Below are 13,227 nucleotides of genomic sequence, written 5' to 3'. Positions count from 1 at the left end.
GTGTGATTGACTTGGAGTTACATTGTGTTGTTTAAGTGTTCCCTTTATTTTTTTGAGCAGTGTAGTATCGATGGAGTCAGGATTTAGAACCACACAATAGAACAAATAGGGCACTTTAATATAACAGCAATAAATGCAGATTGATTATTACCATTCCTGATATTTTTTGGTTAGCTAACTAACTAGCTAGTTCATCCTGACTCTGGCTACGGCTGCTACCTAGAGTCATGTCAAAAATGATAGGCACCCTTGATAAAAAAAAAAAAAAATTCTCGCTCACCAGTGGTGGGTTTCGCATCAAAATAAGGATGCATAAGTAGAAAGGTAACCCATACCTACTGTAAAATATGGTGGTGGATCTTTGCTGTTATGGGGCTATTTTGCTGGTCCTGGGACCCCTTATCAATGTCAACAGCATTATTAACTTTACCCAGTACAACGTCATTTTAGCCAAAAACCTGGTTGCCTCTGCCAGGAGTAGATATTCCAGCAAGACAATAACCCCAAGCACACATCAAAAGCCACAAAGAATTGATTAATTGACCACAAAATCTACCATTTACAATGGCCATATCAGTCTCTGGACTTGAACCCCATTGAAAACCTGTGGTTTGAATTGAAAAGGGGCAATGCACCAAGCATATAAAGGATCTGGAAAGATTTTATATGGATGAATGGTCTACGATCCCACCGAATGTGTTCTCCAATGTCAAAATATTTGAGAAAAAGGCTGTGTCGTTATCCTCCCAGGGTGTGCTATTGAATGGTATTGAAAACAGGGGTGCCAATAATTGACTGCAATCTGAGAAAAAAATATAAAACTTGCTCAGATAAGAGATTTTGTTTAACAATTGTATTAGTGTAATACACTTTGCATTGTTTTTTTTACAATATAGTACAGTAATATTTATATTTTAAAGTATTTTTTGCCCATCAAGGGTGCAAATAATCTTGGACCGGACTGTATATCAGTCAACAGCTAACTAGCTTGCCTCTTCATATTACAACTTTTACCTACAAATCACTGGATTTAAAATAGAAGGGAATGGCAAGACGGTTGTTCCGTGTAGGATCGGACTGCTTTGACTTGCTTTATTGTTGGCTAGCCAGCTTTGAAACATAAGTGCCTGGCGAGATAGGAAAAAGGACAAAGCCTATACAACAACTAACACCAGCTGTGGCTTGCTTGGCTAGCTAGCTTGTGTGCAGAAAGGGTGCACTCCTGAGCCTGTGTCTCCCCTAGTCTTGAGAAGGATCATTCTACCCATTGAAAAACATTTTTATAAAAAAATAAAAGCTGTCTTCCCCAAATCAGATGGGCCCGTCTCAGCCAGAGGATGAGGTCTTGTTACAAGCAACAAAAATGTATGACTTGGTCACAACTACAAGTAAAAGGACTAGTGAACAAGATTGTTCATACCTAACAGAATGAGCTTTTAAAATTAGATTTGCACTAGACAGTAACTTTAGTACTTATTTTCCCTTCCTGTTAAATGATGGTTCTCCACTTCTGAAGGAGAAACACCCCCAGGAAGATTCCAGAGCTAAACCTGCACCCCTACCCTGTCTTTACTAGATGTCACATTCCCATTTACAAGTTGTTCTGTTTCATTCTTTTTGCACAAACATTCTTATTCCTCTCAATGTCTAGGAAAGCAGAGTGAAAAAAAAGAAGGGTGACACCGAGTTGCAGAGACTGGAGAGGGATCAAAGCCAGCCCTCAGACAAACGCAGGCGAGAGCGAGTAGAGTAGAGTAAAAATCACTAGAGAACCTGTCTGTAGTGCTTACCTCATCTACCAGCCAGTCCCTGGCCAGCATTGAGACATTCACCCATCAGTGTCCACTCCACACCTACTGATTTCACTTGATGCCCATCCATAACTCATCTGTCGATATTTATGCTCTACCCATCACCTGCTGCATTCGAACTGCAATTTGCAACCCCTTTAATCTAGCCAAAAGTCTCCTAAATCTCTAATGGACAATAATTATGGCTACATAATGTTGCCTTTCATTAGAGGCAAGGATAGCAAAGGCCGAAACTGCATTTCAAACTCTCCTCCCTACATTCAGACAGGCAGTTCTCCAAATCCTACAGGGTGCTTTGAGAAATTCTTTGAAGTCATGAAAGTAAAAGTTTTATTTTTTTGTTATGGCTTTGATACACTCTTAACTGTCAGAACTGTGGAATTAGAAAGTAATATTACCACTTTCCCAGCACCTTGATCGTCAAAAACATAATTCCTGTGATTTTTTAAATATTTCCACATGAGTTTGGAATAATACTGTGAAAACGATAATGCCCTTTTAGTGTTAGAGCTGTTTGGAAAGAACGCCTGCAATTTCAGCCTGTTGTGGTCGGATGGAGTTGGTCTTCCGTGGGGACACCACCATGCAGTAAATTACTTAGACCAATAAAGAAAGCTGCAAACCTTTGCCAATAACAGCAAATTTTCTGTTTTCCCCTCCCCACTCCCAGACAGTCCTAGCTAAATTCTTGATTAAGAATTGCTCTTCACTATGAAGCAATTTTTTTTTTCTTTTTGAACAATTTAATTGAAAACTATCATAGCAAGGTACTGAATTGTTTCCCTGAAATGATTTGATATGGAGATGAAAACAGCTGCATTGGACCTTTAATTTCAAGGAGAATGCCATTCTCATGGAAGGAAAAAAAATCTAGCAGTCTCAAATTACTGAGGAATGATGTAATAATTGTCCACATTGATATGTCAGACTAGTCTCAGGAATTAGGGCACGTGGTTAGACTAGTCGAATACAGTCAGACATACACACACTGTGTAGGACTACCCATCATTCTACATTTCCATGTGGCATTTGATGACATTGATTTAACACAAAATGTCTGAAGACTCACTGGTCATGGATTTACATCTGCTGCCTGAGAAGTATGTCATCAAATAGGTCAAAGCGAGAAACTACAAAATAAACCTTTTATCAATATGACATACTGTATGTGCACTGCAGTGTAGTGTTCCACAATGGAGTTGTTTGGGGCCCCTTATCTTTTCAGGTTTTACTGGTAAATCACTGTGCTGTGGGTTTTAGAAAACACTAGCTAGGGTAGTAAGGTATGCCAATGAGTCTACCGTGTACATAGCCAATGAAGGCGGCAAACAGGTCCACAATATTTCTGAAATTAACTTGTCTTAAGCTTACAAAAAGAGCATTCGGAAAGTATTCATACCATCCATTTTTCCACTTTGTTACGTTACAGCCTTATTCCAAAATTGATACAAATGTTCCCCCTTAATCTACACACACACACACCACATAATGACATAAGCTAACATTTTTGCAATTGTATTGAAAATAAGACTGAAATACCTAATTTACATAACAGGATCCACCTGAGCTCAGTTTCCATTGATCATCCTTGAGATGTTTCTACAACTTGGAGTCCACCTGTGGTAAATTCAATTGGTTGGACATGATTTGGAAAGGCACACACCTGTCTATGTAAAGGTCCCACAGTTGACAGTGAATATCAGAGCACCTGGAGGAAACAAGGCACCATCCCTACGGTGAAGCATGGTGGTGGCAGCATCATGCTGTGGGGATGTTTATCAGTGGCAAGGAGACTAGTCAGGATCGAGGGAAAGATGAAGAGCCAAGTACAGAGAGATCCTTGATGAAAACCTGCTCCAGAGTGCTCAGGACCTCAGACTGGGGAGAAGGTTCACCTTTCAACAGTACAACAACCTTAAGCACACAGCCAAGACACCGCAGGAGTGGCTTCGGGACAAGTCTCTGAATGTCCTTGAGTGGCCCGGACTTGAATCCGATAGAACATTTCTGGAGAGACCTGAAAATAGCTGTGCAGTGATGCTCCCCATCCAACCTGATGGAGCTTGAGAGGATCTGCAGAGAAGAATGGGAGCAACTCCCCAAATACAGGTGTGCTAAGGTTGTAGCATCATACCCAGGAAGACTCGAGGCGGTAACTGCTGCCGAAGGTGCTTCAGAGTAGGGAGTAAAGGGTCTGAACACTTATGTAAATGTAATTTCAGATTTTATTTTTAATACATTTGCTAACATTTCTAAAATCCTGTTTAGAAAAACTGAGGTGATTACGTGAATGCATGCAGCTTCTCAGGTGAGAGGATTAATCCTCAATTACAGTAGTAGGGGTGCTAGTGTTGATCTGTATTGAACATCACCAGACCTGACATGAACTTGACAACTTCCATCGATAACTTTGAAAATCACAAGTACGGAAAACCACTGTACAAACAGAACCAGATAGCATGAGTTTGTGAGGGAGCTTACATTTGAGAGCTAGAGACTGACCTTAAGGTTGGCAATTGAGCAGAAACTTTGTCAGGTAGACCAACCCCCCACCGAGGGCAGTCAGAGCAGTTCTGAGACTCTACTCAATGCATTAAGAGAATATCCAGCTCCTCAGTGTGAATCAGAAAGACGACCAGACAGACAATCTACAGCCGCCAAGTATTTGACTAATTCAAGGCCTACATGTCAAACATAACCAAGAGGGAGAGGTTGATGTCAACATTTGTTCAATTATTTATTTCCAAAAGCAACTCATCCCTAACAAACATTTAGAGCAGAGTTGGCCCAGTCTGGAGCCTCCACTAAAACACCTGCATACCAAAAAAAAAAACACTACCCTAAAACGGACATGCATAACTAGGGCCAGGAGTTTTTCCTCCAGCCCACGTGACATGAGTCCAAACAGGAAAAACTCTGGCCAATAATTCTGTCAGGGCTCATGGTTAGGAAACCTTTTGGCCCTACACAGAGTGAGAGAATGCAGCCCATTATAACTGAGTGGCAGTAGCCTGCTGGGGAAGTGGAGGGGGGGGGGGGTGTTGCTTACCTCAAGCCGTCCAGTGTCAGGCTGGAAGCCGCGGGCAGGGTCCTCTGTGGTCACACGGCATTGGATGGCAAAGCCATTGATCCGGATCTTATCCTGCTTTAGGCCCAGCTCTGGCAAGCTACGCCCCTCACACACACGCAGCTGAGCATGAACCAGGTCCACACTGACAGGAGAAAGAAGGGGGAGAGTAAAAAGATCATTTTACTGTCAAAATTGACAAGGGATTATTTTTTTAATTTTTTTAAGCACTGCGTTGTGCCTGAAGTAACCACCCTACCATGTCTACTCCCCTACATGATGCAGACGTGGTGGTGACTTTCACAACGGATGTGAAGATGAGTTCAAAACATTTCTCATTTCAAAACGTGATATTCGGTTCATGAAACGCCTTCAGTGAAGTTGAAGGGAAAAAATGAACTTGTTACATTTACAGAAATGATTGCCCATTACATTCTAATTAAGAAAAAAAGGTGTGTAGAGAAACAATTCTGGTCATTTTAACTTTAGGGCTCCAAACGATATGCAGGATTGTTTTTTTTACTGGTCATAGAGAAAAAGCCAAGTCTGATACCACTTTTTTACTGCACTTTGACTGGCTAAAAAGCATGTGTGCATGTCTGTGCCTCCAAGCTGAGGGAATATGTTCTTACTAAATGAAGAGGAAGAGACAGTTTGACTTAAATTAGTGATGGTCAACATTAAAAAGTAACAAAGTTTCTTGGCTGGAAATTGTATCAAACCACATTTCCATCCAGTTTTTATGCGCGTTAAGTCATACCGTACCAAAAAAAATGGAAACAGGTCGTTTCGATACAATTTAATAAAAGCCCACAAATCATTTATTTGTTCGACATGGTGGGATCTTAAGTGTCGGTAAAAATTAATTCTGAGCGAAATGGCGGTGGTAATGCCCATCATATCAAAGTAAACTTGGAGTCACGATGAAATGGTGAGTGGTCCTCCCACTGACTCAGGAAACCATGCAATTTTTTTGGCTAAAGATACATGATTAACTTCACAGGGCGGTGAAAGTGCACATGTTCTTCATGCTCCTTTCCAATAAACATTGAGGGTCCGACTCTGGTGACATGATCGATGCTTGACTATGTGACAACAACAAAAAATTTAAATGCGATGGAAACACATTGAACTTAACATTTTTATTCAGTACATGAAAAAGTACATTGTGTGCACTAAGTCTTCACACCAACGGCGGGAAAATGTGCATATTTTCTATGTGGATTTTAGAATATTTGTTTGAAAATTTGTCACCAGTTCAATGGAAACCTAGCTATGAAATTTAATTATTTTGGCTGGTAGTGACACACTTTGTGAACTCTGAAACACACACAGGCCAAATGTTTTGATAGAAGACAACTTCAGGCCTTGGAGTAGACTGGATACTGTTTGTGTCAAAGATGGAATATCTTCCAAACCGACAGAAACAAAACGCAGGACCAACTGTACAGGCCGAGACCAACAACTGACTAACTTGGACACAATTTTCATACTTGCATTTAATTTATACCATTATTTCTTTATTGGCAAAGTTTACCCATCACCAAATTGTACACAAATATAATCATAAACTAATGAATAACCTAATACAAACCTGTGTACGTTCAATCTAAAACAGGAATACTCTTCACCAGGTGATACATTTGATGTAGAAAAAGCACTTACAAAATAAGACAAGAAGTACTTTTCTACAAACAGGGTCAAACAAAAAAAAAGTGTTCATTGTACGATAATTGCGCAATTCTATAATTTAGTTGCAGCCTGGAACATGACATTTATGTAGTGATGTTCATTCTCAACATGGCTCTTTAGACGTGTACCCGGTCAAACATTATCTACTTGATGAGGTTTCTTTCATTTAGTAGTAAGTGGCCACATTTAAAACTTGATAAATAAAAAGTCAACAGGCATAGGGCTCATCTGGTGAGATCACTTGGGGGGGGGGTAAGCAGCTTCTGCCTCGTACGTTTCTTCTCGACTTAGAGATTTCACAATGCCTAAGATGCACAACTGTGTTAGCTTAACCAACGTCTCTGTAGCACATGACAACAAATGGGGGCAGTAATCCCTTTAAACATGTCAGACATGCTGTAAACAGCGAAGTCCCTGCTTTGTTCTACTGTTATCTAATCTAACTCCTATATCCAGAGACCACAAGATGGCCATTCTGCTACAGTTCCCAACAGTGTTGGGGTGGTAAGAAAGAAAAGGAGGTGGACAAAAAGAAAAATACCGAAGGAAACGAGGACAGAGGAGAGGCGGAGGAGACTGCATTGCACAAAACCAAAGATGTGATATGAGCTGGAAGCAGAGGGAGGGAGGGGGAGACAGAAGAGGGGGGGTTCCTATATACAGTCTGATTTCCTTTTCCACTAATTGCTGATGCCATGCGGCGCATGTGGCACTGGTGGGGGAAAATGCCCCTCTCCGTATAATAACCTAAAACCCTTCCACTGAAAGTCTCTCTGCTTTATCCCGTTGCTATATGGATAAGATCCAGGTCATCTTTAAACCAGCCCCAACACATCAATCCGTTGACAAGCTTTCCTCATCCGTGTGCCAGTTTAGTACCCTTCTCCCTCACCCCGCTCTCATTTCCCATTCCTAATTTCTCGCAGACTAGACAAATGTGCAGCTGCAATCTAGCCACAACTCAGTGATTAGAAACCCATTATAGGGTCAGTGACAGACAGCATATAATGACTGAGCTGTAGACACACACTGCAGAAAGAGAATTTAATTGAGGGAGAGGAGTGGGAAGGAGAATTGGAGTAGTGCAAATGCTGAGAGAATTGAGGTCTGCCATAAGCCTGAATATGTAGAAGGGAAAGCACAACGCACTCCACCCAGAGTGTGTGAGATATAGATATATATCTATATATACACACACACATGCATATACACACACACACTTCAGAAAGTATTCAAACCTCTTCCCCTTTTCCACATTTCATTACAGCCTTGTTCTAAAATTGATTAAATTAATTGTTTCTAAATCTACACACAATACCAAAGCAAAAACAGGTTTAGAAATGTTTGCTAATTTATTTAAAAGAAAAAACTGAAATACCTTATTTACGCAAGTATTCAGACCCTTTGCTATGAGACTCAAAATTGAGCTCAGGTGCGTCCTGTTTCCATTGATCATCCTTGAGATGTTTCTACAACTTGATTGAAGTCCACCTGTGGTAAATTCAATTGATTGGACATGATTTGAAAAAGGGATATAAAAGGTCCCACAGTTGACAGTGCACGTCAGAGCAAAAACCAAGCCATGAGGTGGAAGGAATTGTCCGTAGAGTTCCGAGACACGATTTTGTCGATGCACAGATCTGGGAAGAGTACCAACATTTCTGCAGCAGTGAAATGGTCCCCAAAGAAACAGCGGCCTCCATTCTTAAATGGAAGAAGTTTGGAACCACCAAGACCATTCCTAGAGCTGGCCGCCCGGCCAAACTGAGCAATCGGGGGAGAAGGGCCTTGGTCAGGGAGGAGACCAAGAACCTGATGGTTACTCTGACAGAGTTCCTCTGTGGCGATGGAATTTGTTATTTTATTAGGATTCCCATTAGCTGTTACAAAAGCAGCCTACATATCAATGCATACACAAACGATCTAGGTCAAATAGAGGAGAAGCGATGTGCTGCGAGGGGTTTCTGTTTTTTGAAACCAGGTTTGCTGTTTATTTGAGCAATATGAGATGGAAGTTCCCTGCAATAAGGGCTCTATAAAATACTGTACGTTTTCTTGAATTTGTTCTGATTTGGGGACTATGAAAAGACCCCTGGTGGCATGTCTGGTGGGATAAGTGTATGTCAGAGCTGTGTGTAAGTTGACTATGCAAACAATTTGGGATTCAACACGTTTCTTATAAAAAAGTGATGCAGTCAGTCTCTCAACTCTTAGCCAAGAGAGACTGGCATGCATAGCATTAGCCCTCTGATCACAATTAAGAGCAAAACGTGCCGTTCTGTTATGGGCCAGCTACAGCTTAACTAGGTCCTTCCTTGCAGCACTGGACCACAACTGGACAATAATCAAGATTAGACAAAACTAGAGCCTGCAGTAGTTGCTTTGTGTAGTCAAAACAGCAGAGCATCTCTATGGCTAGACCTCTCCCCATCTTTGAAACCATTGTAAACTTTCATGGTCAAAACATATAGATTCAATCTAAGGTAACGCCAAGTAATTTAGTCTCCTCAACATGTTCAACAGCCACACCATTCATTACCAGATTCAGCTGAGGTCTACCACTTAAAGAATGATTTGTACCAAATACAATGCTCTTAAATTTTAGAGATGTTCAGGACCAGTTTATTACTGGCCAAAACAGACTGCAACTCTTTGTTAAGGGTTTCAGTGAATTCATTAGCTGTGGTTGCTGATGCGTATATGGTTGAATCAGCAGCATACATGGACACATGCTTTGTTTAATGCCAGTGGCAGGTCATTGGTTAAAAAAAAAATTACATTAAAAAAGGACTAGAGAGCTGCCCTGCAGTACACCCCACTTCACATGTTTGACATGAGAAGCTTCCATTTAAGAAACAGCTCAGATTTATTAGATTGCCATATCGTGGATTCAGAGTTGAGTTTGAAAAACCATAACACATAATTTACGGTCAATAATATCAAAGGCTGCTATGAAAGCTAATGTTACAGCGCCCACAATCTTCTTATTATCAATTTCTTTCAACCAAGAAGTAATTTGTGTCAGTGCAGAACATGTTGAGTGCCCTTCTCTATAAGCATGCTGAAAGTTTTAATTTGTTTAGAGAAGTAGCATTGTATTTGGTCAAACACAATTTATTCCAACAGTTTGCTAAGAGCTGGCAGCAAGCTGATAGGTCTGCTGTTTGAACCAGTAAAGGCCGCTTTACCACTCTTGGGTAGTGGAATTACTTTGGCTTCCCTCCAGGCCTGACGACAAAGACTTTCCTCTAGGCTCAGATTAAAAATGACAGATAGGAGTGGCTATAGAGTCAGCTACCATCCTCAGTAGCTTTCCATCTAAGTTGTCAATGCCAGGAGGTTTTGTCATTACTGATCGTTAAATTTTTTCCACCTCTCCCAAACTAACTTTACAAAATTCAAACTTGCACTGCTCTTTCATTAAAAATTATTTTTTTATTATGCATGAAAATAATTGCTCACTGTTTGTCACAGGCATTTCCTGCCTAAGTTTACCCACTTTGCCAATGAAGTAATCATTCAAATAAAATCTGCAACATCAAATGGTTTTGTGATCAACAAGCCATCTGATTCGATGAGAGATGTAGTTGAATTTGTCTTTCTGCCCATTATTTTATTTAAAGTACTTGATATTGGCTTCATAAGTTTCTTCTTTTTGCTGAGTTTAGTCACATAATTTCTCAATTTGCAGTGTCAGCCAGTCAGATGTGCAGCCAGACTTAGCCTCTCTTTCAGCCATACAGTTTTTCAATTCCTCATCAATCCATGGAGCCTTAAGAGTTCTAACAGTCAGTTTCTTAACAGGTGCATGTTTATCAATAATTGGAAGAAGCAATTTCATAAATTCATCAAGTGCAGCGTCTGGATGCTCCTCATTAAATCACATCAGACCATCATACATTTGACATCCACATAAGAGTCACATCAAATTCTTTTGAATGATTTCTTATGCACTACTTTAGGAACTTTGTCTTTCCTGATATAGCCACTTTATTGTGATCACTGCATCCAATGGGTACGGATACAGGTTTAGAACAAAGTTCTACAGTATTAGTAAAAATGTGATCGATACATCTGGATGATCTTGTTCCTGTAGTGTTTGTAAACACCTTGGTAGGTTGATTAATAACCTGAACCAGATTACAGACACTGGTTACATTAAGAAGCTTCCTCTTGAGCAGACAGCTTGGTTTTCATCAGTCAATATTCAGGTCCCCGAGAAAGTAGACCTCTGTTTACATCATACACTATCAAGCATTTCACACATATTATTTAGATACTGACTGTTAGCACTTGGTGGCCTATTGCAACACCCCAAAAGAAAAGGCTTTAGATGTGCCAAGTGAACCTGCAACCACAACACTTCAATAACACTTGACATAAGATCTTCTAAGCATTACAGGGATATGGCTCAATATATACAGCAACTCCCCCCCCAATAAGCATTTGTCTCTTCTATAGATGTTATATCTTTGTATTGCTACTTTTGTATAAATCACAATTATCTAAGTGAGTCTCAGAAATGGCTAATATATGTTGTTATCAGATGTTAGAAATAAGGTTCATGAAATCAGTAACTTGCTAAGGTTACACATATTAATATGGGCCATTTTCAGCCCTTTCCTGGGTAGCTTATCAGAGACAGACATAATATTGAAAAGAGCAGACCAAGCAAGAGAAAAAAAATGGATACATTAAGCAGTCCATTAATAAATTGGTGTGCGCGCTGCGGGGTTGAGACTACAAACCCATAGGCTTGGCTCTCATCCCTTCCAGGCTTCTGGGAGGGAGGGTGGACAATGAGCCTGTCGTAGTGGATGTACGCAATGTCTCCACGAGCTCTGGCAGCTTTCATGGCTGGGATCAGTTCTTCCCTCTTCTGGTGCACTGTTCTGCTAACTGTTCTTCAGGTCCTGGACCTCTCTGGTCAGGTCATCCATTATTTTATTAGTAGAGTATTTGGACAAAACACTGAACTTTTTTGTTGTAACAACTGCTTATAGGTCTCTTTTTGTTTAAAAGATCCTTCATGTGTGATATAGACGTCACTGGCACTGTCCTCAATGGTACTACCGCCGGCTTTGGTCTTTGTCATGGTAGCTATCAACGCATGTTAAGCTGTTACTCCTCACAATTCCAGACAGGGAAGGTCACGGGAAAATTGAAAACAACAAACAGCAGGGATCTAGACAGCCACAAACCCGGAACAATCTGCCGTCGCAGCCACAATGGATAACCACTTTGTGGGCTGCGCTCAAGAACACATTGCCAGCTTGATGTCCAGCTAGCTAGCAGCTAGGCTAGCTGTGACGCCAAATAGCTCCTCAGACCTGTCCTTGGTCAGCAGGATCACTGGAAAGATACAAGCAGTCCCAGCAACTGATGCCAACTGCATCTCGGGAGCACACATAAGCTAGGTAGCTACCAAGAACTTTCCAATATACTTTCAAACAAAACTGAGCCTTCCTGAAGGACAACCATCTCTGCAGCACTCAATCAATTAGGCCTTTATGGTAGAATTGCCAGACGGAAGCCACTACTCAGTAAAAAGGTACATGACAGCCCGCTTGGAATTTGCTAAAATTCCTTTAGATGCCTCTCAGACCATGAGAAACAAGATTCTCTGGTCTGATGAAACCAACATTGAACTCTTTGGCCTGAATGGCAAGCATCACGTCTGGAGGAAACCTGGCACCATTCCTACAGTGACGCATGGTGGTGGCAGCATCATGCTGCGCGGATGTTTTTCAGCGGCAGGGATTGGGAGACAAGCCAGGATCAAGGAAAAGATGAACGGAGAAAAGTACAGAGATCCTTTGATGAAAACCTGCTCCAGAGCGCTCAAGACCTCAGACTGGGGCGAAGGCTCACCTTCCAGCAGGGCAACAACCCTAAGCACACAGCCAAGACACCGCAGGTGTGGCTTCAGGACAAGTCTCCAAATGTCCTTGAGTGGCCCAGCCAGAGCCCGGACTTGAACATCTCTGGAGAGACGTGAAAAATACTCCCCCAATCCAACCTGACAGAGCTTGAGGGGATCTGCAAAGAAGAAAAAAAACTCAAAAGGGAGAAACTCTCCAAATACAGGTGTGCCTTGTAGTGTCATACCCAAGACTCGAGGCTGTAATCGCTGCCAAAGGTGCTTCAACAAAGTACTGAGTAAAGGGTCTGAATACTTATGTAAATGTGTTAGATATATAGATCTATATACACATTTCTAAATACCAGTTTTTAACTTTGTCATTATGTGGGTAGATTAAATACATGTTTTTCTTCAATCAATTTTAGAATAAGGCTGTAAGGTAACAAAATGTGGAACAAGTGGAAGGGGTCTGAATACTTTCCAAATGCACTGTACATGGGCTCCATACAGCAGGATACTGTTCCTAGAGAGGTGACGTTATGGCAACGCAAGAAAAAAGGATGAATGCACCAAAGGACAGATGTACATTGACTGAAATGAACAGAGGAAAAATAGCTATTATGAGACTGGGGAAGTCAGAGTTGAGGAGTTAACACATTGCGATGTCATGGGCCATTTCCAGTGATTCCCATTACCACAAAACTTACTCAGAAGTGACAGAAGGGGGCCTTAATTGGTCTTAATCAATGTGACCAATTGAAAGTCATGATAAAAGGTGGAGGCAGACAGCCAAA

The 13,227-nt window shown here is 41.1% G+C and overlaps 1 protein-coding gene across 2 annotated transcripts in view; it reads right to left on the bottom strand.

Moving 5' to 3' along the window:
- LOC106563498 (pyruvate carboxylase, mitochondrial) overlaps window positions 1-13,227 on the bottom strand; it is a 118,269-nt gene that overhangs the window by 85,094 nt on the left and 19,948 nt on the right. For both annotated transcript variants that reach the window (XM_014129148.2, XM_014129149.2), the window contains one exon: window positions 4,861-5,023. In XM_014129148.2, coding sequence (XP_013984623.1) covers window positions 4,861-5,023 — 163 coding nt within the window. The remainder of the gene's footprint in view (window positions 1-4,860; window positions 5,024-13,227) is intronic.

Source organism: Salmo salar, chromosome ssa11 (genome assembly GCF_905237065.1).
Source record: "Salmo salar chromosome ssa11, Ssal_v3.1, whole genome shotgun sequence".
In the NCBI taxonomy this organism is placed as follows: domain Eukaryota; kingdom Metazoa; phylum Chordata; class Actinopteri; order Salmoniformes; family Salmonidae; genus Salmo; species Salmo salar.
The sequence above is the reverse complement of the archived record's forward strand: the minus strand, read 5'-3'. Positions and strand labels throughout refer to the sequence as shown.